The sequence below is a fragment of the Typopeltis vanoorti genome, chromosome 18 (genome assembly GCF_054136105.1).
Source record: "Typopeltis vanoorti isolate ZY-2024b chromosome 18, IOZ_Tvanoo_1.0, whole genome shotgun sequence".
In the NCBI taxonomy this organism is placed as follows: domain Eukaryota; kingdom Metazoa; phylum Arthropoda; class Arachnida; order Uropygi; family Thelyphonidae; genus Typopeltis; species Typopeltis vanoorti.
In genome coordinates, this window is record NC_143566.1 from 20,912,320 (window position 1) to 20,939,343 (window position 27,024).

The window sequence follows — 27,024 nt, forward strand, 5'->3', positions numbered from 1 at the left end:
ATTTGCAGTTAGGAATAGTGGAGATGTTCCTGATTGCAACTACCACAAGTATGCATAGTAGTAAATCTATTGTCGCAAACACTTTCAGAGGATGCACTTAGTCATGGGCATAATGTCACCATCACACCCAAGAAATACTGGTCTTAAAATTATGACCAGCATCAAACATGGTATCTAAGAATTTGCTCCCACAGTGGCCAACAAATTTATTTGGTTGTGGCTAATATTCTAAGAAAATCCAGACCTCCCAAAAATAACTTTCCACCAAAAGAAATATCAGCACTTGGAAAGCCAAATAAGAATAAACAAATTATTGTAACTAAAGCTGATAAGTAAATGCTACTGTCATTATGAACTAAGCAGATTACTACAGAAAAATTAATCAACTTCCTAAAGAATGCTTCACTTATCAGATCATAGATTGGGATCATACAAAATCCCTAAAGAAAAAAGTGTAAGAATTAAAAAATGTTACATCCTCTTACCCCAACTCTCAGATCCATAACTTAAAACGGGTTAAACACTATCTTGTATACTGTTAGTTTGGCCTTTTGGCTATCTCTCTTATTCCATATACATAAAATGTTAATAAATTTATTAACATTTATTAAATTTACTAACCACCCAACCATACCAGCTTTACTTATTCTCTTGACTATTTCCCGATTTAACCTGCTATCTTCATTACAAACTGTGCCTAAATAGCTGAAATATTTTACTAGTTCTATAAGATATAAGATTTTCATTCAGAATACAGCCGAAGTTTTCTATGCTCCTGTCTATTTTCATAGTTTTGGTCATTTTATTACTGATTTTTATGCCAAATTTGTTTCAGATGTTATTCAGTTTAGTAAGAGAATCCTGGAGACTTGCACTAGATGTGTTTAGGAGTACATCATCTGCATAAAGCAAAGAGCTAAGGTTGACCTCTGCAATTCTAATATCAGGCGTAATGTCACTTTCTTTCATAATATGATCCATATTGATGATGAATGAAAATGCAGATAATGTGCATCCTAGTCTTACTCCTGGTTTTATATTGAACCAATCTTCCGGTATTTCTTTCACTTCTAACTGCTTACCTACAACTTAAATATAAACTGTGTGTTGCTTGCTCTGTATAATGTTCCATTTATCCCATATAACTAAGGTTTTTCTCTAGGCACCTTGTCGTATATGCCTTTTCCAGATATACAAACTTTCAAGGATGTTTGCATAAATCTTATCTGGAGCACTTAGAGAAATTCCTCCAATTCTCACATTTAGCTTTATTCCCTATTTTTACAAATGGATACTATAAGAGCTTTGTTTGAATCATCTGGAATTCAAGCTTATGATCAGGCTCTCTAAATTATGCAGTGTAGCCACTGCAAAACTTTTATACCTCCATATTTGAGCCTTTATGGATGAATATCATTTATTCCAGCTTCTTTTCCACATTTCAAGTTTATGATGGCCATTTTCTACCTCAAATATTTATGTACTCTGCTTTGCATTCCTCTTGACAATGTTCTAGTATAGTTCTGTCACTTCTTATTTTGTTTAACTGTCTTTCAAGGTATTTACACCAGACATCTAAGATATCCTTATCTTCATTTTTCAGGTCACTTTTATCATCTTTGATTCCTTTTATATTGCCCTTTTCTTAATTTCTCAGCTGCTTCAGTAGCCTCCAGAAAATTTTCCACATTCTGGATATTTATTTTCCATACTCTTCCCATGACTTTTGTTTAGCTACTTTTACACATAGCTTAGTCCTTATTTTTCTCTGTTAAAACTTTCTTACATACTGTTAGAAATAATGTAATATCCATTTTTATCCTGCTTGGCACTAGTCACTTCCAATTTCATATCATCTGTACTATTAACAACAACCCCTTGCAAAGGTGGAGCAAGCTACCAACACTCCTGTCTCAGTATCTCCTATAATGCAAAACACATCTCCTTGCAGATATGTCTAATGTTATGCATTAAGGGACGGGCCACTACCCAGACTAGTTTCGACCTTTATTGAGGTCTCTTCAGTGGGAGCCAGGCCCAAGTTGAGATACCAGGCAGAAGCATTAGCAGGTCATCTCTACCTGTCGGAGTTGTCAAATGGTGTGCCACCCTTTTTTAATAAATTACTCTGGATTTAGAGAAAGATGTTGAAAGTTTATTTTTCACTTGGTTAGAGGATAATAAATTTAGTTTAATCCTTTATCCAAGTGTGAGCAAACAAAGTTTGCTCCTGAAGTATCTTCAGGACTGGGGTAAGGTGGTACAACACCAGGGCAACTCGTTGCAAAGGTGGAGCAAGCTACAAACACTCCTGTCTCAGTATCTCCTATAATGCAAAACACATCTCCTTGTTCCCTTATGCATAACATTAGACATATCTGCAAGGAGATGTGTTTTGCATTATAGAAGATACTGAGACAGGTGTTGGTAGCTTGCTCCACCTTTGCAACGAGTTGCCCTGGTGTTGTACCACCTTACCCCAGTCCTGAAGATACTTCAGGTGCAAACTTTGTTTGCTCACACTTGGATAAAGGATTAAACTAAATTTATTATAACAACAACAACATAGTCAGTGAGGTTTTCTTATTTCTTTTCTTCTTTCCATGTGAACTTGTGCACATCTTGATGTTAGAACATGGTATTAGTAATGACTAGTTCTGAGCAGAAATCCAGCAAATACTTGCCATTATTATTAGCTTTGTCCTTTTCTCCAAATTTTCACACAACGTTCCTACATGCCTGGTGGGATCCATTTCATCTTCTGCTGTTTATTATATCTCTAACAGGACTATTTTTGTTAGCTGCCTGTTCTGATGATTCAAAAAATTCTTCCACTTCTTCCTTAGAAGAACCTTTTGTGGGACCATAGGCATGATAAGTTTCGTCGTCCATTTTCCCCATGTGCCCACATCACTCTTCTTAAAACTGTCTTCCATTCAAGTTTATCTTCATGTTTGATGTTAAATGCCATTGCTACTCCTTCTTTTCCTTGATCATTGTTGCATGAATATCCTATACTTATTATTTAGTGAGATCTCGCCTGTTTTTGTCTTCTTTGTCTCAATTATGTTCAAGTTTTCGATTCTTCTAAGAGTTTGATTTCCTTTCCAATATACTCCCTATATTGATGCTTCCTCTCTTCAGTTCTTCCGATGGGTTTATTTTTATTCTCCTAGATGTTGAGATGGAGCTTGTTCCAATAGCAAAGTTTATGCTGTTCGCCTCGGTTTGGATACAAAAACAGCAGAGTCCTTGTGTAACTGGGGGATGTCCTAGCTGGCATGAAATTTCATGTTGTACCCTTATTCATGCATTTGTGGTTTAAGCCAATAGAGATTACAGTTTGGTTGTTTGCAAATTGCCTGCCAATCCTCATTCAATACCCAGTAGATACCTACTAAAAGCATACACCATGTGAAGGTGAGGAGTGGACATGAGGTCCGAAGCCCCCTGGTTGTTTCTCCTCATTCCTGAAAGGCAATGTGGAGGTCTCTTCTCAGTTATTTGGCTTTCATTTAGAATTGATACAAATAAATTTATAATCTATCAATAGTTCTAACAGGTACTTAAACACCTGCAACCTTCCAACTTGGATTTCTTAACTCTTAAGTCAAGGATAAGGTGGTTAGCCCTATGCCTCTCAAAGAAATATTTTGGAAAAAAATAAAAAATCTAATACTTTCTTTCCAAAGATTTTAATACCTTCTAATAATTCAAATTTTGCATATTCCATCTGGATAAGGAATGATAATAAAAAACTAATGCTTAAACTGAAACTACTGCTTTTTAACTAAAAATTCTCGCTCATCACTAACAAATGAATGCATTTTTCAAACTCTGATTATATACCAAGAAATTTGCAGTTATGTATCAGTTTTCAAGGTTAGTTTTCAGTATATTGTAATGAAGCATACAGAAAAATTTCACATTTTGACAGTTATTTTTGTATTTTATGTTCTAAAGAGGAAGCTGAGACATTTAATAGAGAATGGCAGCATAGAGCTCAGACTTATACATCTCGTCCTTGGCAACCATCAATAGACAATGTGTCCTCCAGATGGCGGGATAGAAGTCCAAATTCTCGTGTAAGAGAACCATTGGCTATTACTGCAGGACCCAGGTATGAAGAACTTTGTCTAACAAAACTACTTTAATTTTTTAGGTACATAATGTCCTTGTTTTTATTAATAACAAAACAAATGCCTGGTTTTATACTAGGATCCACTTAATAAATGAAGTATCATTTAATGTATTACAAAAATATATTAATAACAAAACAAATGCTTGGTTTTATGCTAGGATCCACTTGATAAATGAAGTATCATTTAATGTATTAGAAAAAAAACATGAAAATAAAGATGTAATTTAATTGAAAAAACATGAGAAAACTTGATATAAATTTGATTAAGTAAACATTTTTAAAAATGTTTTCAAGTCTTTCAGTATATTGTAATGAAGCATACAGAAAAGTTTCACATTTTGACAGTTATTTTTGTATTTTGTGTTCTAAAGAGGAAGCCGATACATTTAATAGAGAATGGCAGCATAGAGCTCAGTCTTATACATCTCGCCCTTGGCAATCCCACCCATAAAAGGTTGGAAGCCTTTTTATGAGTGGGATTTGAATAAAAGAAACTGGTAAGCAGTGAATTTTAAAAAAAAATAAATTTAAAATAAATTCAGTGAGTACGCTGGTGGTCTCACAAAGGTTGATAAAATTCTTAACCACATTGAATATTCTCGGTCAATCCATGTCCCCATTGTAGGAATGTTTTGAAGCTGTGTCCAAGATTTGCTAAACAGCAAATATATCAATTTTCTAACAATATTAGCATATAGGAAATCTCCACAAGAGATGCTAATAGATTATTTTCCTCTATGTGAAATAACTGGCATGGATTAAAAATCAGTTGTGATGTGAAAACTGTCATGAGTAAAATCACAAAATGTTAGAGGACAACCTGAAGTAAAAGCTTATTGTTTCTTTTTAACATAATCTTTCACTTTATAAACCTGTAAGTATTACTTATAACAGGGATTCTAACCTATGGTACACGCACCACTAGTGGTATGTGAGCCACTGCCTTACTGGTACATCTAATATCTTGAATTAAATATAGTGGTACGCCACTGGAAAAGGTTGAGAACCCTGACTTATAATACAGCCTGCATTTGGATGTAATAGATGGCTTGTCTTGGTAATCTTAGTGACTAGTTAGTCTTCACAGGTGACCATGATGTGTATGAAGCTTGCTAACAAAGGTTGAATGGATTCCTGTGAAGTAATTTCATCAACCTTATTTAATTTTGTGTATGTGTAGGGGGGGTGGATCTCAGATGTTGCCAATAAAAAGAGATAAAGTTCAATGGCATTCATTATGAATAGTTCTTATCTGTCCTTATTATCAGTACTTCTTCAGGCTGTAGTCTTCCTATATATGTATATATGTGTAGATAGATGGCAACACTATCGACAAGATTTTCTTTTTCTAAGTTGGCACATCTGTCATAAGCATCCACTTGAAATTGCAAGTAATTCTATCAGTAGTTTTTTTTATACAGCTGTTAGAAGCCAAAGTGTTGTCTGTATCCCTTGAAATTGATAATCAGTATCGTGCAGTTATAAAATTCTTTGTAAAAGAAATTCATTCGAAGTTCATAAAAGTTTGTGGGCACTCTTCACGTTTGTTTTCGACAATTAAGAAATGGGCTGTAACATCCTTGAAGATGATCCACGTGAAGGATGTCCAAAAAGTGTAACAACACGAAAAATCATTGATCAAGTGCATAATATGGTATTAGATGACCGGCGAGTCAAAGTGCATGAAATTGCTGAGAGTATAGGTATTTCAAAAGAACATATTGGATATATTTTGCAGGAAAAATTGCAAATGAAAAAGCTTTGTGCAAGATAGGTGCCATGCTTGCTCAACAGCAGATCAAAAACACACTCACATGAAAATCTCTGAACAGTGCTTGGAGCATTTTAACAAGAATAAAACTGATTTTGTACGTTGATTTATTACTATGGATTAGACTTGGATTCACCCCAGTCAAAACAGTAGAAAGAAGCCAGTTGTTCAGTGCCAAAGAAGACAAAGTCGGTTCCATCAGCAGGAAAGGTAATATTATTCCAATCTTTTAACCAGACTAGATGAAAAATTCGTGAGAAAAGACCCAGTTTGCAGAAGGAAAAAAATCATCTTTCATCAGGATGATGCACCTGTCCACAAATGTGTTTTGGCAAAGGGAAAATTAAGGGATCTGCACTATGAATTGTTGGAACATCCATTCTATTCCCCCAGATTTGGCTCTCTCTGATTTCTATCTCTTCCCCAAACTAAAACTCTTCCTTGCTGGTCAGCATTTTTCTTCGAATGAAGAGGTGATTGCAGCTGTAGAGGGGTATTTTGCAGATCTTGCTGAGAATCACTACAGGGACAGGATAATGGCACTTAAGCGTCGCTGGAATAAATGTATTAGTCTTAAGGGAGATTATGGTGAAAAATAAAACCAGCTCTGAGGGTGGTCTGAAAAACTTTTCATATCACCCTCATAGCTGGTGACCATGGGACTCTAGGTTGAGGGGAGAGTCCCAAAGGATTGTCCTTAATCCTTTGAGATAATATAAACATTCTGCCCCAGTTTCGGGTTTAATCATAAAAGTTTAATTTAATCACTTAGTTAGACATTAAAGTTAGATGCTGGAGTAATATCAGAAGTTAGTTGCCTTCTAACTTGTGATGCTATTAACAATATCAATTATTAATAGCTAATAAATTATTTTTTCCCAAAATTAAGGGTGTTGTACATTACCTTAAAAGCTAATTTAAATAAGAATTGATTTTAAATTTTACATTTTATTTTCAGTTACTTTTGTTGTTGATTAGCCATAGACTGAAACATGTCACTATATCAATAAAATATGTCGGAACATGATATCAGAAAAGTATTTCATTTCCATATGGAAGGATTCCTGGTGGTGTGCAGGATATTGTTGGTAGTAAGACATGAAAAATTTTCATTTCAAATGATGAAATTAAAATATATTATAATATTAAATATAAGAAAATAATCTTGAGACTAGGAGTTAAAGCGGGAAGTCACTAAGTTGTATTTTACTTTAAAGTATGTTCTTAGTTAAAAGTATGCAATAAAGTGGAACATGGCTGGATTTTAAGTAGAGTAATACATTGATAATAGATTATTTTTCATTGAATGTCTGATTTTCATCATTGTATTATCTGTAATATATTTATAGTTTTGTCATGTGAACTAATAGTATGCTAATTTCAAACAGTCAGAGAAAATTAAATCCATTATGTGTAATGTGTCATTTCAGTTAAGATTTAATTTACTAAGATGCTCCCTTCTTTCTTTGAAAGCAGTTGTCTTTGTATGAATGTACATGATCTCCTATCAACAGTATTTGTAAATTACTTTGCAATATTGAATCTAATGATCCTGTGCTCTAAAATATTCTTATTTTGTGATATAAAAATATATATTATTATTACGCAACACCTCCAAGGAGTCCAAAGACTCGTTGAGAGATGGCGTTGCCAGCACCACCACTAGTATTTTCATAGACAATCGCAAACATCCATGCCCACATCAGGATTCGAACCCGCAGCGTTTTGGCTGGAGAACAGTTATGCTAACCGCTCGGCCAACCAGGCCGGCATATTTGTGGAGTTCTGATAAATCAGAACTCTATGGTGGACTCACAAAGTTAAATCAGCAGTGAAGGAAAAGAAGAAAGCATATTGAAATGGATTTGAATGGCAGGCAACATCAAGTAGAGTGATGTAATGTACTAACCGGATTTGAATAGTTGTGTTACTTTAAACAAATTTATTATGGTTTAAATTATTAAGTTTTGTGTTTTATGAAGACATTCTCTTGTCGCTAATGGGAACAACCGTGTCAGCCATTATACACCTAGTTTCTCGCTTGTCATTTTCAAGGAGTGCACATGCTCGCCGAGAAGTTTGAGTGATTGACAGCTGACAAGAAAGCGTACCGTATCTGGATAATGGCTGTAAACAAGAGAGCGTTCGGAAGGAATTTAGAATACAGGCCGGCGGATTTTTTAGGTTCAGAGGAACTTAAGTTTTATTGGGACAGTCGGAAGAAAATTAATAGTAAATTCCGAAAAAGGAATCGTGGAACAATTAAGTTTTAATGTGGATAAATAAAAGGGAAATATTGCTATAGATCGTTTTAAAAGGATTATTGGAGGAAACACTAATTGGAAGATTTATAGTAGATTCCAAAAGGAAATCGTACAACTGTAAGGTTTTTTTAAAGTAGAAAAGTTAAGACTGTCATTAAGTATAGTGAATAAAAGAAGAATTTGCTATTTACGTTCTAAAGGAATGTTTGAGAAAATTTTGATTAAGAAGTTTCATCAGTATTAAGGATGCCCGATCTGACTATTATTTCTGCTGAAGAAAAGAGACAGAATTAAGTCAGGAAGATTTTTATGAGTGATGAAAAAGGATCCTGTAAAATGAAGAATAGTCATATATCTTCTGAAAAGGGCCTTGACAAAGAGAGAAACTAGCTATGAACATTTTGTCATTTTGAAAACAAAGTGCCTAGTCTTAAGTGTAAGTTTATTTTAAAAAGGCCTTGGATCCAATTAATTTGTAGTTATAGTTATGTAATATTGTTTGAAGTGTGTATATATATTGTTTTAGTTTTATTAAATGTGTTTATTTTGTATTTGGTCTTGAGTCAGTGATTAATTGGATTCTGAAAGAAAGAGTTAAGATCATTGCACCAATTGGAGTGAATCCTTGTGCACATAATAAAATATAGGTATGCTCGAAAAAAAAAAAAATTGTTAGAAACAGAGATCATCTCTATGGTAGGATTAAATATTAAGATAAATATGAATATCCTCAATATAAAAATCCACAAATCTGCAGACTAGTAAGTGATTACCAGACATACAGAAATGTTCTTGGAAAAGTTGGAGAAAAGTGCAAAGCTAATAATAGTGCTAATAATTTAGTGTTAAATGCACTAACAGATCTGCCTGCTAGATTTCTGTTCTGGATATGCATTAATTATTACGAACACCATTGTAAGGTTGTAAGAAAATTTTAAAACAAATCAAGGTTGTGGAGGTGAACTGTAGGCTCAAAACACAAACATCATTAAGAAAAAAAATGAAACAATTTGAAAACAAGAACCAAACCTTGAAGATTCAATACCATCTCCTGAAGAAAACATTGAATCTACCAGGGAAGCATGTGATGAGGTTCTTTGTAAGGAAAAATCAAACTCCATTGGGAAATCAGGAAGTTAAAGAGGCAGTGAAGGAAAAGAAGAAAGCATATTGAAAGTTCCTGACAAGTAAGTCAGCTTGTGCTCTTAGAGAATACAGAGAAAAATAAAGTGAAGCTTGTGCAAAACTAGCTAAACAAGTCATGGGAAGACTGGTCAGAACCTAGAAAATATATCTTGATATTTATTCTATGTTCTTACCAAAGTCTTCCCATGACTTTTGTTTAGCTAGTTTTACACAGTGTTTAGCTTTCTTACATTTTACTCTGTATTCTCTAAGATCACAAGCTGACTTATTTGCCAGGAACTTTCAATATGCTTTCTTCTTTAACTTCCTGTGTCCACCATGGAGTTCTGATTTTTCTATCCTTGCAGACAACCTCACTACATACCTCTCTGGCTGAATCAATGTTTTCAAGGCTTGCCATTGAATCTCCAAGGTTTGGTTCCTGTTCTCAAACACTTTAATTTTTTCTTCGATAATCTTTGTGTATTTTAGTCTACAGTTCACATCTGAGAGCTGCTCAACTTTTATTTGCTTTAAAACTTTCTTACATGTTCTGCTTTTCAAAATGAAATTCAGTTTTATTCTGCTCAAGACTAAATAGTGATCACTTCCAATTTCAAATCCTCTGTACACTCTGGTGTCCTGCACTAGGGAGAAAACATCACTATCGACAATAACATAGTCAATGAGACTTTCTTATTTCTTGCCTCTTCTCTCCATGTGAATTTGTGCACATTTTTATGTTGGAACATGGTGTTAGTAATAACCAATCCATGTCCTGAGCAGAAATCTAACAGATATTTGCAATTATTATTAGCTTTGCTCTTTTCTCCAAATTTTCCCAAAATATTTTTGTATGTTTGACAATCATGTGTATATTGATAATGTAATAAAATTAGAGCTTCTTTCTAAGAGATGGGGAAATTGAGTTTCATCTACTGATCCAATTTCCAGTAATCATTCTATGCTTTGATTACTCTGGAATGTATTTCTAGATTTTGTCTAATATTAAAGGATGTTTTCTTGCAATTCATTGATTACATTATTGTTGATAGTGATATCATCATGGTAGTTCAGGATACAAGAGTGTACAGAGGATTTGAAATTGGAAGTGACAAGTCTTAGAACTAAGTCACATTGAGAAGAATAGTATGTAAGAAAGGTAAAGAGAATTAAAAATGAGAAGCTTTTACAGGTAAATTGTAGACTCGACTATGCAAACATTTTTGGAGAAAAACAATGAAACAAAATTGGAAACAATAACTAAGCCTTGGAATCTGTGGCAAACTCTGAAAAAGACATTGATTCAGCTATGGAGGTATGTGGTAAAGTTGTCTGCAAGGATATAAAAATAAGAACAACATGGTGCATACAAGAAGTTAAAGAAGCATTCCTGGAAAAGAAATCATAACATTCCTAGCAAATAAGTTGGCAGGTGCCCAAAAGAATACAGAGAAAAATTTAAGAAAACTTGGCCATGTTTAAAAATAGCTAAACAAGTCAATGGCAATATCATATTAAAAATGAGGATATTAGGAAAGAACTTGACATTGTCAGCATCCAGGAATGCGTTAGCAGAGCTAATCTCAGATGGTATGGTCACTTAAATAGAATGGGAGAGGAAAGATTAGCAAAACAAGTGTTCTCTGCCAGGTTGGCAGGAAAACGACCCAGAGGAAGACCAAGATATAAGTGGATTGATACGGTACAAAGTGCCTTAGACGATAGAAATATAAGATCTGATAATGTTGGAGTCTTGACAAGTAACAGACTGATTTGGAGGAAAATTGTAGATAGGAAGTTAGTAATGATGTAATTTTTTCATGTAGTACTGTCATATCCTGTACACCCCTTGAGGGTACATGGCAGGAATTTGATGATGATGATGATAAACAAGTCATGGGAAGACTTTCATAAGAGTAGTGAAAATTTTGGCACCTTCTTGATATTTAAGGTGCCAAAATGTTCTGGAAGCTATTGAAGCTGAGAAATGGAGGAAAGGTTCTGTGAAAGGAATCAAAGATGATAAATGCGACATGAAAACTGAAGATAAAGATATCCTAGCTGTCAGGAGTAATTACTTTGAAACTGTTAAATAAACCAAGCAGTGATAGAACTGTACTAGAAAATGTTCAAGAGGAATGCAAAGAGGAGTACATATCAATACTTTAGGTAGAAAAAGCTGTAAATTGAAATGTGGAAAGGCAGTTGGAGTAGATGATATTCAACCAGAAATGGTAAATTATGGATGTGTAAAGGTTTTGCAGTGGCTACTATGCTGCATAATTCAGAGAGCCTGGTCAGAAGGTTGAATTCCCGATAGTTTGACTAAAGCTCTCATAGTTTCCATCTTTAAATAAAGGGAATAAAGTTGAATGAGAATTATAGAAGAATTTCTCTACCAAATGTTCCAGGTAAAATTTATGTAAGCATACTTGAAAAGAGGTTGAGAAAGATTGTGGATAAAAAACTTGAAGAACAAGCTGGGTTGGCTAAATAGAGATTGTCGAAATCAGATTTTCACCTTAAGACAGATAGTTCAAGAATCATGGAGTATGACAAGGATCTGAACTAAGTTTTATAGATCTGGAAAAGGCACATGACAAGGTGTCTAGAGAAAAGCTTTTCAAAACCCCAGTTATATGGAGTGAATGGAACATTATACAGAGCAATACATAGTCTGTATTTAAGTTGTGAATCAGCAATTAGAATTGAAGGAAATAAACTTGGTATCTAAATTGAATAACAGCTGAAAACAATTTAACATGAAAATCAGCAATAAAATGACCAAAACTATGAAAATAGGCAGGAGCATAGAAAACTTCAGCTACATTTTGAATGAAGATCCTGTAGAACAAGTAACATATTTCAGGTATTTAGGCATAGTTTTTAGTGAAGATGGCAAGTTAAACCTGAAAATAGACAACAGAATAAGCAAAGCTAATATGGTGGGTAACCAGCTGAATATATGGAATGAGAGAAATTAGTCAAAGCACCAAACTAATAATATGCAAAAAAGTGTCCAAACAAGTTTTAAGTTATAGATCTGAGAGTTGGGTTAGAAATAAAGTACTTGATCAAAGACTAGAGACCAGAGATATGAGGATTCTGAGAAAAATTAGAGGAGTGAACTGATGGCATCAGTGGCAAAATCATATTAAAAATGAAGATATTAGAAAGGAACTTGATATTATTAGTTCAAGAATATGTAAGCAGAGCTGATCTAACCACTTAAATAGAATGGGTGAGGAAAGTTTTGCAAAACAGATGCTAAGATGGTAGGAAAGTGATCCAGAAGAAGACCAAGGTCAAGGTGGACTGATAGATAAATTTTTTTTTAAAATCACTTTTGAACTGTTACTCATGGTTTGGTAAAATTCATCTTCAAATTTCTGGTCAAATATCATTTTCCCCTGTTATTTGTTTTTCAGAAATTTCATTGTAGTAAAGTTTTTCTAAATGCTGCTCACTTGTATGATTAGTTCACTTCTAGTTGACATGATATTTTGAATAACTAATGAACATGTTAGTGAAATGACTGAATTGGTCTCTAGATGTCTTATTTAGAATTTTTCTTGTGTAAAAGGATTTTCTGGTTGGCTGAGTGGTTAGCGTATCTGCTCTCCAGCCAAAAGGCTGCGGGTTCGAATCTCACCTTGGGCATGGATGTTTGTGATTGTCTGCAAAAATGCTAGTGGTGGTAATGAGCGGTAGATGGCGTTGGTATAGATGATGGTAGTTGCGGTTTGTTGTAGTTGGTGGAGGCGAGTTGTAGAGTAGATGCCCTCCCTGGAGGTGTCCCGTAATAATAATAACAACATTCTTGAGTTCTGCCAGGGTTAGCACCTGTTTGATAGGCTCTTCCATTTTTTTTTTTTTCATGTCATGTAAGGCATTCACAATTTCTGTAAAAACTTTATCTAGTAAGAGGATTAATATGGAGCAAGGAAACTGGAGTTAGAGTAGTATATTTTATGAATTTGTTTTTTAAATTTCATCTTTTGTGGATTCTCTTCATTTTTAGTTGGCAGCAGTCTGTCTTTGGCTATTTTTAAAGTAGTTTGAACTTTTAAACTAGTTTTAAATTAGAAATTGTTAATTCTTGACCACAAAGATTAATGAAAATTAACTATTATTTAGATATTGGTCAAGTGTAGGTGAATAACTAATTTAATTAACAACTAGTTTTGCCGGCTTGTCATTTGCTATTCATATGCTAAAGAAACAAGCTATACAATTCACCACAGACCATAATGATCTACAAGAAGAATTAAATAAAATATCAAACGATCTACTCCTAAATGGCTACCCTAGAAGACTTCTTAACAAGATTCTCTTCTCTGATATACCACAAAGATAACGTGATGACACCCAATATATAACTACTATAACTATTCCATATGTTGGTACCATCTCCAAAAAACTAGCTTGCCTCCTGAAACCACACAATATTAGAGTGACCTTCAAACCAGTTGAAACTATCCAGAAATTTCTGAGATCACCAAAAGATTTCAGTCTTTTCTACAAACATGCAGGAGTTTATAACATCCCTTGTTCCTGTGGTCTAAGTTACATTGGTCAGACGTCTAGAAGCTTCGAAGTGAGACAAAAAGAACACATCAGCTATGTTAGAAACAACAGACAAGATATTTCTGGCCTTTCTTCCCGCTTCTCTACAACCAACCACATTATTGAATGGAATAAAAGTCTTCTGCCATATATATAGAAGAAAATTACTGTTCCAGAATCTTCAAAGAAGCTGCTACAGTCTCCCGTTCCACAAATAACAAAAACAGGAACCAAGATTTAATCCTACCAGATATATGGAAGACTTTAATTAGATCAATAAACACACAAGAAATGAACTTCAGTGCAAACTACAAAATGCATCTCAACAAGTAAATCATATATCTGCGACATGCATATTGTTTCACACGCACTACTATTTTGTTTTTGAAATAGAATTGTCAGTTACCGTGTAGCTTGTAATTTTTGTTTCTTTGCTTTCCTGATTGTACCCTGATGAAGCTGGCGAATCTAGTTGGTAATTAAATTAGTTATTCACCTACACTTTACCAATATCTAAATAATAGTTAATTTTCATTAGATTTAAATTAATTCTTGATTAATAGAAAGGGGAGATGGTAAATACCTTTGTTTTAATAACTGGGTACGAAACTCGGATCGAAATCCATAGTTTCATGCCAAAAAAAACTATCGGCAGGCCCAAGTATAAATGATCACTTGGATAGTACCACACCAGGGCAACTCCATGCAAAGGTGGAGCAAGATCCCTCTCTAACTTTAATATTCTTTCATAATGTAAAACCCAGCTCCTAAGAGATGTATTGTTTTACATTATGAGAGGTCACTACCCAGACCGGTTTCAACCTTTTTTGAGGTCTCATCAGTGAGTAGGTAGACCTGGAATATCAAGGTTTTAAGTGAACAAGAACTTGCATACCTCTACTATTGACTTGCCGAAGTAGTGTACTCCAATATTTAATGTTAATTACTAATTTAATAAGCCGAAAGGCTATTTTACTGGCGACCATCTTAATAGAAAGGGGGGTTATCCCCCCTTTCTGTTAACATGGTCGCCAGTAAAATAGCCTTTCGGCTTATTAAATTAGTAATTCTTGATTATTTTTCAAGACGCTTTTTAATGTGATATTAACATCAAACATCCTTTCTAATATCTCTTTTAGCTTGCATTCTGTATACTTAATTTTATCTCTTGACAAATCATTCCTACTCTTGAACAATTTTCTTTTTCTTAATAGTTGTGGCATTTTTGGTGATAACCCTGTCTGTTTTCCTTGAATATTAATAATTGCTGTTTTTGTTTAGTCAAAGTAGACCAGTGTGTTTTCACAAATTCTGTAGTTTTTTTTTATTTTAATGCATTAATATTCATTCTTTCTTAAACTTTTTTTGAAGGCAGGTGGAGATGTTTCTAATTCTTGAACATTTATGCATTTTCAACTGGTATGTAATCTATTTCAGTTATTGAGTCACTTGGAAAATACAATCTCCACACTACTAGTTGCTAGCCATGGATTTACTTAGCTAAAGCTTGCACTCTTGTGACTCCAAGGTTGAAAGCCAATTTTTCCAATGGTCTTTACTGTGTTTTCAGGGTTTTAATTTTCAAAGAGCCTATGCATTCAGAGTATCTTCAGTTCTATTACATTCAGTTTATATTTACAATGGATTATGGTAATGTTGCATAGAACACTGACATGTAGAAGTAAGGATGTTGTGATTCCATTGTATAAGGCTTTGATCAGACCACATGGATTGCTGTTTACAGATTTGTTAACCTAGTTTTCAAAAGGATTGAAGAGATGCTGGAAAGGGTTCAGATATGACTGATGTCATTTCTAGTCTTTGAACTATTGAGTATGCAAACAGATTGAGGGAATGTAAATTGCAGAGTCTTATGGATGGAGAGGGAGGGCATGATCGAGAGTTGGTTAAGAGATAATTATCAGATTAATGAGATGAGGTTTTTCATAGAATCGGGAGAACAAAGAGACCATTCCTGGAAGGTGTGGGGAGGGGAAGGTAGGTTTTCTGCATGGAGAGTAGTAGGTGATTGGAAAGCATGTAAAACACTGTGAATGGCTGTAGGTGTGTGAGAGAGAGAGTGGGACTTTCTGCGATTCTCAATGTAGGTAAGGGATGTGGGCAAGATTGTTCCAAGGCTCTTGGAGCAAGGATTGCCTGAGGACCAGGGTCTGAACCTGATATGGCAATGCACTGGTACTGGGTGAAACTGTCCAGTGAATGAATGGTTGAGCCTGTACCAGTGCCATGGCCTTCTCCTGGAATGCTTCAGCTGTGTGCCATGCCAGATTGCCCTTCTGCGACTGTTTTGGCTGGCAACTAAAAGCATTGCAATGGCCATTGAGAAGTGTTGATGCAATGTAATTTCTGTCCAGTACTCAGATTTTTTAACAAAAGAATATTAATCAAGATCGTAGGTACTGTGGTTAATGCATGAACTTGATGCTTTCATATACCACAAGTGCTGAACTGAACATCTTCAGGTTCTTAATGTGGGATGAAGACTTGAATGACTCTAAGTGAGAATCCTTTTTAGCCATTGTAATGATACCATTCGTGCCTCACAAGTTGAAAGGCAGGAGTAAACATTACTCCCATTGAAGTGGTTGGTGTTTAGATGCTGGGTAGAGCTCTGGTTCTGCAGCTCTAATAAGCTAGCCAATTTATCATTATAAATATATCTCAATCGAGAAAAATTCATCAGAGGTGCCTGGTGATAATGTGCAAGCAGTATGAAATGGCACATAAAAGATTCCTGTGCAGAACTCAAGGTCTGTCACCCTTCGTTGAGGATCCTGTAGAGAGAGAGAATGCTGAGCGCTTTTTGCCAATCCTCACAGCTCTAACAATGTATTACTAGAGAACCATTGATCTATGTCCTACACGTAGGTGTTCTGGGTGGGTTGGCAAAGTCTGCCCTAGCACAGCAGTTGTTAGGAACCTTCTTGTCTGACTAACGATGATATGCACATTAGATCACTTTGATGGGGGACAACTCGGTGACTACTGATGATTAGTTGCGTAAATAGCTTTGGGGGACATGTTTGTGCAGAAATTCTAGTGCATGCAAAGAAAGGGTGGCAGGATGGGGAAGTAGTATGTAGGCAGATGATTGATGTTGATGCTAAAATTTGCAAATATCAGATTAAATGCAACGTTTGACTGATCAAATCCATGCTGCCCAGTGTGTTAGCAGGGTTTATGAACAATCGGGCAATAATCTTAAAGATGCAGGTCTAGTATTTCTAATAAGTAGTGATGAGTATGACTATAGTCATACTGTGGTTAATGCATGAACTTGATGCTTTCATATACCATAAGTGCTGAACTGAACATCTTCAGGTTCTTAATGTGGGATGAAGACTTGAATGACTCTAAGTGAGAATCCTTTTTAGCCATTGTAATGATACCATTCGTGCCTCACAAGTTGAAAGGCAGCACTAGCCAGAGTTGCTTTCATGCTGCTATGGTGCGATCGCTCTGGCGATGAGGCCACTAGAATGGAAGCATCAAAGAAGCCATTGAGACTATGCAGCTGTTGCTTCCTATGCTGCACCATTCAAGTGTGACATGCAGGGACTACATGGAGGTCTGATGATAAAAATATTGGTGTTTGGTTTCCACTAATATGACAAACAGGTTTCTACTCATGTCAATTATGTTGACAGTTTCTCCTTATTGGTGTGAGATGTAAATATATATGGATTAATATCATAATTTGTTTGCTTTGTTTACTGACACAGTATTATAAATGTTCTTGAATATTTTCAGATTATAATAAATGACTGTATTCTTTGCTCATTGAGATTTAAGAACTTGCTTAAAACCATTATTCACTTTCATATATTATTCAGGAGTAAATTTGTATATGGTTAAATATTTGAATACTGGTGATTGACACTCAAGAGGTCGCTTATAGTATTATCATGGCAGAATTACAAGGAAAGAATGTTAGTGGTACATAAACATGGTCAAGGGTATTTAAAGAAAGCAGTGTCAGGTTTGCATACTTATTGTGGGAGATAAATCAGGTGGGATAAATGGATCAGTAGCATTAAGTCAAAGCCACAATAATAATTTAAAAAAGAGAAGAAAAAAATCTGTGTAATTAGCAGGCTCATAAACAGTGCAAAGCAAAAATGGTGACCAGCATAGTGCAGAAGGTTTACAAGAACAAATCAGATCATTAGCATATAACCCAAGCAGGTCAAGTGAATTTACAAAGCATTCTTTCAAGTGTTCTCTGCCAAGTTGGCAGGAAAACGACCCAGAGGAAGCGCAAGATATAGGTGGATTGATACGGTACAATGTGCCTTAGACGATAGAAATATAAGATCTGATAATGATAATATTGGAGTCTTGACAAGTTGACATTAACATCTCCAATTCTGATATCATGTTTAATAGTGAGTAAAATAAGAATGATAACCTTAATGAATGAAATTGTGGGAACACAAGTATCTGTATTTGGAAAAATAATAACAATGTGTACAAGAGAAAGCTGTTAAACACGATGCTTATATGGTGTAAATGGGACATTATATCATCATTAAATTCCTGACATATACCTTCAAGGGGTGTACAAGATATGATAGTACTACATGAAAAATTTACATCATTAATAACTTCCTATCTATAATTTTCCTCTAAATCAGTCTGTTACTTGTCAAGACTCCAACATTATCATATCTTATATTTCTAACGTCTAAGGCACTTTGTACCGTATCAATCCACCTATATCTTGGTCTTCTTCTGGGTCGTTTCCCTGCCAACCTGGCAGAGAACACTTGTTTTGCTAATCTTTCTCGCCCATTCTGTTTAAGTGACCATACCACCTGAGATTAGCTCTGCTAACGCATTCCTGGATGCCGACAATGTCAAGTTCTTTCCTAATATCCTCGTTTTTAATATGATATTGCCATTGATGCCATCTGTTCACACCTCTAATCTTTCTCAGGACTCTCATATCTGCGGTGTCTAGACTTTGGTCAAGTGTTTTACTTCTGACCAAGCTCTCAGATCCATAAGTTAAAACTGGTTTGAATACTTTCTTGTATACAGCTAATTTAGTGTTCTGACTAATTTCTCTCTTATTCCATATGAATTTATTCAATTGACACTTCTTACCATACCAGCTTTGTTGATTCTGTTGTCTATTTCCATATTTAATATACCATTTTCACTAAAAATCGTGCCTAAGTAGCTGAAACGTTTTACTTTTTTCCACAGGTTCTCCGTTCACAATGCAGTGACATTTTCAACGATTCTGCCTATTTTCATTCTCTTTCTTTTTAATGCTGACCTTCATACCATATCTATTACAACAGTTATTCAATTTACTCAGGGAATCTTGCAGACTTGTAGCGGATTTATTCAGAAGTATAACATCGTCTGCATAAAGCAAAGAGCTGACATTAACATCTCCAATTTTGATATCATGTTTAATACCACTTTCCTTCATAATGTGATCCATACAGATAATGAATAACAGAGGGGATAATGTACATCCTTGTCTCACAGCAGATTTAACATTAAACCATCTTCCAGTACTTCCTTCAATTCTAAATGCTGACTTACAACTCAAATAAAGACTAAGTATTGCTTGATATAATGCCATATTGACGCCATATAACTGTAGCCTATTGAATATCTTCTCTCTTGGCACCTTGTCATATGCCTTTTCCAGATCGACAAAACTTAAATACAGATCTTTGTTATATTCCCATGCTTTCTCGACTATTTGTGGTAAAGTGAAGATATGATCCTGACACCCTCTATTTGGCCTGGATCCAGATTGTTCTTCACCAAGCTTTTCTTCCACAATTCTTCTCAACCATTTCTCAAGCATACTTGCATAGATCTTGCCAGGAACACTCAGTAGGGAAATACCTCTGGAATTCTCACATTCAGTTTTTATTTTCCTTTTTATATATGGGCACTATTAGCGCTCTACTCCAATCATCGGGAATTCATCCCTCTGTCCAGGCTTTCTGAACTATGCAGTGCAGCCACTGTAAAACTTTTCTACCACCATACTTCAGCATGTCTGGTCGAATATCATCTATTTCTGCTGCCTTTCCACATTTCAAGCCTTTGATGGATTTTTCTACTTCAAGTATGGATATGTATTCCTGACTGCATGCCTGGTCAGTGTTTTTTACCACTGTGCTGTCATCACTGCTTGTTTCATTTAGCAGTTTTTCAAAGTAATTACTCCATACTTCAAGGATATCTTTTTCTCCTGTTTTCATGTCACCTTTATCATCTCTAACTCCTTTTACAGCACTCTTTCCTTCATTTCTAAGCTTCTTCAACAACCTCCAGAATATCTTACCACCTTCTTGATATTTATTTTCTGTGTTCTTGCCAAAGTCCTCCCATAACTTTTGTTTAGCTAGTTTTACACAGTGTTCAGCTTTCTTACATTTGTCTCTGTATTCTCTAAGAGCAAAAGCTGACTTATTTGACATTAAATTTTGATATGATTTCTTCTTTTCCTTCACTGCCTCTTTAACTTCCGGTGTCCACCATGGAGTCCTGATTTTTCTATCCTTACAGACAACCTCATCACATGCCTCTCTGGCTGAATGAATCGGGTTTTTTTTTAAAGGTTTGCCACTTAATCTCCAAGGTTTGGTTCCTGCTCTCTAACTTTTTTATTTTTTCTTCAATAATCTTTGTGCATGTTAGTCTACAGTTCACATCTGAGAGCTGCTCAGCTTTTATTCGCTTTAAAACTTTCTTACATTTTATTCTTTTCAATATGAAATTCAATTTTATCCTGCTCAAGACTAAATAGTGATCGCTTCCAATTTCAAATCCTCTGTACACTCTGGTGTCCTGCACCAGGGAGAAAACATCACTATCAACAATAACATAGTCAATGAGACTTTCTTATTCCTTACCTCTTCTCTCCATGTGAATTTGTGCACATTTTTATGTTGGAACATGGTGTTAGTAATAACCAGTCCATGACCCGAGCAGAAATCCGACAGGTATTTGCCATTATTATTAGCTTTGTTCTTTTCTCCAAATTTTCCCGAAATGTTTTTGTATGTCTGACAATCATTTCCTACTCTGCTATTCAGATCCCCAACAAGGAACAACTTTTCATTTTTCATTGTGTCAGTTGCTTTTTCTAAAGCATCAAAAAATTCCTACCCTTCTACCTTAGTAGAACCTTCTGTGGGAGCATAGGCACAAGTCTCGTTTTCCAGTTCCCGATTCTGATATTTGCCCACATCACTCTACTTGAGACTGCCTGTCATTCAAGAAGATTAGCCTCATATTTTGTGTTGAATACTATGGCTGCTACTCCTTTTCCTTGATTGTCATTGCCTGAATATAACATTTTGTATTTATTGCTCAGAAAGATCTCACCAGTTTTTGTATTTTTTGTTTCAGTCACCCCCTATTATGTCGATATGGTACTTATCTAATTCCTCAGCTAGCTCCATTTCTTTGCCATTCAGGCTTCGTATGTTGATAGTACCGATCTTTAACTCTGGTGATGTTGAATTTGGGTGTGTTTTCATATTTGTTCCAGTAGCTGACTTTTCGCTGTTCGCCCGGGTTCTCTGGCGAAAATAACAGGGGCTTTGTTTAACCGGGCGACGCCTCAGCCGGCATGAAATTTTGTCATGTCGTACTGTCATTTTTTATTTTGGTTTAACCAATAAGAATGCAATTTGGTTGGCTAAATCACAAATTGCCAGCCCATCCTCGTTCGTTCAGTATCCAGGTAGATAACTGGGTGCATCACGAGAAGGTGAGGATTGGACATTAGGTCAGAAGCCCTGGTCAGTTCCACACTATGTGGAGTTTTCCTTTCAGTTATATAGTTATATATAGCTTTGACCCTTAAGTACCTCTTGCATGACATTATATCAAGAACTGCTTAGTCTATATTAGAGCCTAGCACTTAGAATCGAAGGTGGTACAGGAAGATGGTTTGTTAAATCAAGTGTGAGACAAGGATGCATATTATTTCTACTGTTGTTCATATAGATGACTACATGGATTACATTGAGGTAAAGTAGCATTAAGTATATCAAAATTGGACATTAATATTATATTTATAGATTTAGGGGCACAAACACACGTGTTGAAAAGATTATTTTATTAATTAATAATAAAATAACGTCCTCTTAAACGATTCGACCAAAATTCTAATGCCAGAATAGGCCTAAATCCTTGATATGCATGATGATTAATAAAATAACACTTGATGTTTTGAACCCTGTATTGAGGTCATCATCACAAGGATAGATGCGTATAGGGAACCATACGTTTAGTGTTATTTTATTAATAATTAATAAAATAATCTTTTCAACATGTGTGTTTTTGTGTCCCTAAATCTATAAATACGAGAGAAAAAAAAAAAAAGAATTAATGAGATGTTTACATTTATGCAAATGTCATACAGCTAAATAAATTCAGTAGAAATCAGCAGGATTCCTAACTAAATTGAATAACAGCTGTTATAAATTTGGTTGAATGAAAGACATTAATAATGAACACAGCTGAATAGTGAATGGAGAACCATTCACTATTCTGCTGTCTAGCGAAAAGGAAAATATTTCAGCTTTTATGTACAATTTTCAGTGAAGAAGGCAAATTAAACATGGACATAAACAATGGAATTAGTGAAGCTGTTATGGTAGGAAGTCAACTAAATAAATTATCACAATTTTAAATTGTCAAATAAATGATCACCATTTAGTTTTGAGCAGGATAAAATTAAATAACATTGAAAAGAAAAGTGTTAAAAAAAAACCACTGAATTGACAAAGGTTATTCCTCTATTTAACCTTCTCATGCATGAATTTTTATATTCATTTATAAAAAATTATAATGATGATACAGTACCATTTTAATCTTACAGTATTACTATGAGTTCATTAATTTTGCTGAATTTGTGCCCTGTATATGAAATGATGTCCTTATGCATGAGAGAGTTAATGATTGGCCTGTTACTATATAACTTCACAGTACAAGTGCAAACTCATTGAACCTGCTTCTCTTCCTCATTTATTCCATCTAATACACATGATAAGGAAGGCTGTTCACTGGACGCCTTCCTTATTATGTGTTTCCCAACAATTTCAATCCAGTGCTCTTTAAGAAGAATGTTGTCAAGTTATTTCTTTCTCAACCCTCTTCTATACATGCCACTGATGCTATAGGTTTTATACCTTTTGTGTGTGTAGGATTTAAAAAAAAAAAAAAAAAATTCATTGGCAAACTGAAGAAAATATTTTATTCAGTCAGAGAAGCACATAGTCAGGTAGTTTGCAAGAGGAAAAACTGAACTCTGTGGTGGATTCAGGAAGTTAAAGAAGCAGAAGATGAAGAAAGCATATCAAAGGTTTCTGGCAAGAAAGTAAACTGTGCTCTTTGAGGATACAAGAAAAATATGAAAAAGTGAAGCTCTGTGTAAAACTAAAGTCATGTGAAGACATTTTGTAAGAGCATAGAAAATGTCAGGAATGTCAAGAAACAATACTCTTTTCTCCATTTTTCCATTCTATGGAAAAATGGAGAAAAGAGTTGTAAAAGGAATCAGATGATAAAGTGACACAACATCAGAAGATAGAGGTATTCTACATGTCTGGAGTAATCACGTTAAAAGATGGTTAGACAAAACAGTTTTTCCACCTGAAATTTGGAAATGGGAACAGATGATCAACCAGAAATGTTCAAATATGGAAGTATAAATGTTTTATAGTGGCTGACTGTATCCAGACATTCTGAATTATGTCAGACATAATTCAGAATGTCTGGTCAGATAATTAGCATTCTTCTAATGCAATCTGCAAAAAGTTAAATAAAACTGAATGTGAGAATTGCAGCAGTATTTCCTTACTTTGTGTTCCTGCTGAGATTTATGCAAGTATACTGGAGAAAAGGCTATGAAAAATTGTGTAATGGAAGCTTGGAGAACAATCTATATTCAGGCCAAATAGAGGTTGTCATGATCATATGTTCACTTTACAACAAATATTTGAAAAATCATGGGAATATAACAAGGATCTGTATGAAAGTTTTTTGTAGATCAGGAAAAGGCATATGTCATGGTGCTAAGAGTACAGTTGTTCGAAATGGTGTAAATGGAACATTTAGCTATCTATATGCGAGTTAATTATGCTAAGTTAACAGTTAGAATTGAGGTGCGTGAGATGAGGGTGTACTATCTGCATTATTCATCTTATGTGAATCGCATGAAGAAAAGTGGCATTAGACCTGATATCGGAATTGAAGATATCTACCTTGGCTTTTTACTTTATACAGGATTTCTTAACTAAATTGAATAACAGCTTTAATAAATATGGTATGAAAATCTCTAACATAAAAAGCATGATATACACAGGAACGCAGAAGACATCGGCTGCATCCTGAATACCAGATCTGTAGAATAAATAAAACTTTTTTGCATAATTTTTGGAGGAAAGATGGAAAATTAAATAGGGAAATAGGCTACAGAATAAACAGTTGGTATGGTGCGGAGTCAACTGTGTGCATTTATAGTATATGGGGTGGAAAGGTTAGTAATACAAAAAGTTTTTTCAGTCTTAGAAGACTGAAATATAAGATGTGATGATATAGTTCTAATAACATTAATTTGGAGAAAAATTGTAAATATGAAGTAGGTAATGATGCAAGGTTTTCATGGCGTACTATCATATTTTGTACCTCTCCCCTGATGATGTATCAGGAATTTGATTATAGTGAATACATCCATTAAGTTGGATGTGATATTGATCCATGTGTTACATGAGAGCACAAGAGAAGAGGCGGTTCTTCCAAGTAGTGTTTTCTGTGTTGTCTCAAAGGGAGCATAAACAGGTCCAGATACTCTCATCTTCCTTTTACCTTGCAGTGTCGAGAGTTTATTAATCATCGGACCTCAAACCGTTCACAAGATAAGGTGGTCAGCCCTATGTCCTGTAGTGTTGAGTTCCCAAGGCCGGTTTGCCTGCTTTGCAGGATGAAACCCCCAGGATAAACTGGGTCAAAAACCCTACTGTCCACACCCAAGACTGGCTAACTTGGCTATGGCTGAGGAAGATCCTTCAGATCTTCCTAACTGCACGGGCTTGTCAAGATACTACTGTTACATAAAGGAAGTTCCAAGATAGATGTAGCAAGTTTTGGAAAAAATTGAATAAGATCAGAATTCAGTGGAATTAAAATTATGCCTTGTGGGTGGGCATGGTTTGGTCAACTGGGGAGGCTTGTAGAAAGTGAATAAATTGTTAAGATAAGTAAAATTTGACATTTAGAGTAATTAATTCTTATTTTAAAAATTCAGTAATTTTTCTTGAGTTAAATACTAGTCTAATATCAGTAATTACTTTGCCTATGGATGAACCTGCTTAGTATTTCATCACTGAAAGTAAAAAAATAAAATAAAATAAAAATCGCAATATTGCTCAGATGAACATGCCCATGATCTGGTGACTAGAGTATTTATTCTGGCATAACTTGTTTGTAGTTTATAAATTAATGAATAGTTTTATCAAGGTCAGTTTTTTTTTTTACACTGGTCATCTTGATTAGCAAAAAATGCACATTTCAAAATACTTTGAAAGCATAAATTGTATCTTTTGACTTATTTTTATTATATGATTAACATTGATTGTTTTTCAAAATAGCTCTGAAAGTGGCCACCGAGAGACATATGAAAATCCAAGAAAGGTTGAGAGTGAACCATTATATGTAAAGGGTGAAGCAAAACAGTCGAGACCAAAGAATCGTAAACATGGCTTAAACAGTCAGAAGTTTGCTGCAAGCAGTAGAAGTGGTGAGAAGGCAAAGCTTCATCATCGACCGAAACATGAAACTAGCATGTAATTTGCATTATCCATTCATAAAATCTGATTCTTAAGAATGTTGATGTAGAAGACAAAATAATTAAAAGTTTAAAAAGTCTGTGTTATGAAAAAGAATTTCAAATTTCAGATTTACATTTAGTTACACACTTCTCTATAACTACAAATGGTACAATTGTATAAAACTAGTATCAGTATGTGTATTTAGAAATTAAATTTAACTCTCAAAGTGAGCTGCTTGAAATTTGTGCAAATGGACTCAAAACCTGTGGTTTTTTAGCGTGTTATTTTTATTAGTAGAAATTTATGCATTGGATACTGTAAAATTTTTGTAATAAAAAATTCATGCAACTCTGATTCAGTTTGTACTTTCTACTCAAGTCTGTACTAAATGTCAGTCACTCAGTGCATCAGGTATTAAAATTAATTGATGTTAAATTTAAAACGCACTATAGTGTTTAATTTCTAGCATCAATATTTGTATTTTTATCCTGTATGTTATATGGCACTAAAAAATTTTGGAGTGCCTCTAGAAGCAGTTTGTTTCCATAGTGCTCAACCACCAGAAGAAAGGCTATAAGTTGGACTGTAATGGTATACTAGAGGGCTTTTTTGTAGGCTTTTTTTCAGATATTTCACAACTTTATTCTTTGGCACTGGCAAATAGTTTCCCCCTCCTGAATACTGGTTTTTAAACTATTGCCTCAGAACTATTTCTGGCAATAATATATAGGGTTAGGGATAACACGATGACAGTTTGCTGTACTTTTTCCTGTATGCCTATGAAACTTGATAACCTTAGACCAACTATCTATGGTGGCTAAGAGTGGTTGTTGGCTTCCTCCAGTCTTCAAACAATTAACTCTAAACTTCCTTGGGAATGAAAGGTGATAGTTGATTCTTTTTAGCAGAATGGACAAAAATTGATTAAAACATGGTATACACCTTATAATTTTCATAACTGATATTGTTATGTCAGTTATTATTACTAGAACCTCCAGGGAGTTAAGACTTGTCGAGGGAGAGTGTGCCAACAGCATTGAACAATTGTTCTTCTAACTACTAACCGTGCTTGAACTTGCTTAACTTTTTGCATGAGCCATTAGTAGCAGAGGCTCTACGAATTGACCAACCTTTGAAAATTATAAGGTGTATGCCAGAAAAGTTATTGTACAGAAAGAGGTTTGAATGAACAGAAAATTGATTTTGCAAGGTAAAGAAAATGCAACAGAATTATGTTGCAAGTAAAAGAATCAATGTGAAAGAAAAACTGAATGTAGATGGTATGTGAGTGGCAGAAGAGATCAACTCACAAGTACCATT

The 27,024-nt window shown here is 34.8% G+C and overlaps 1 protein-coding gene across 1 annotated transcript in view; it reads left to right on the forward strand.

Moving 5' to 3' along the window:
- Positions 1 to 26,058, forward strand: part of LOC150096527 (myeloid leukemia factor 2-like) — a 73,674-nt gene extending 47,616 nt beyond the window's left edge. Inside the window, exons 5-6 of the mRNA XM_090407933.1 lie at positions 3,964 to 4,120; positions 25,525 to 26,058. Coding sequence (XP_090264059.1) covers positions 3,964 to 4,120; positions 25,525 to 25,723 — 356 coding nt within the window. The 3' untranslated portion in view covers positions 25,724 to 26,058. The remainder of the gene's footprint in view (positions 1 to 3,963; positions 4,121 to 25,524) is intronic.
- The last annotated feature ends 966 nt before the right edge of the window (positions 26,059 to 27,024 follow it).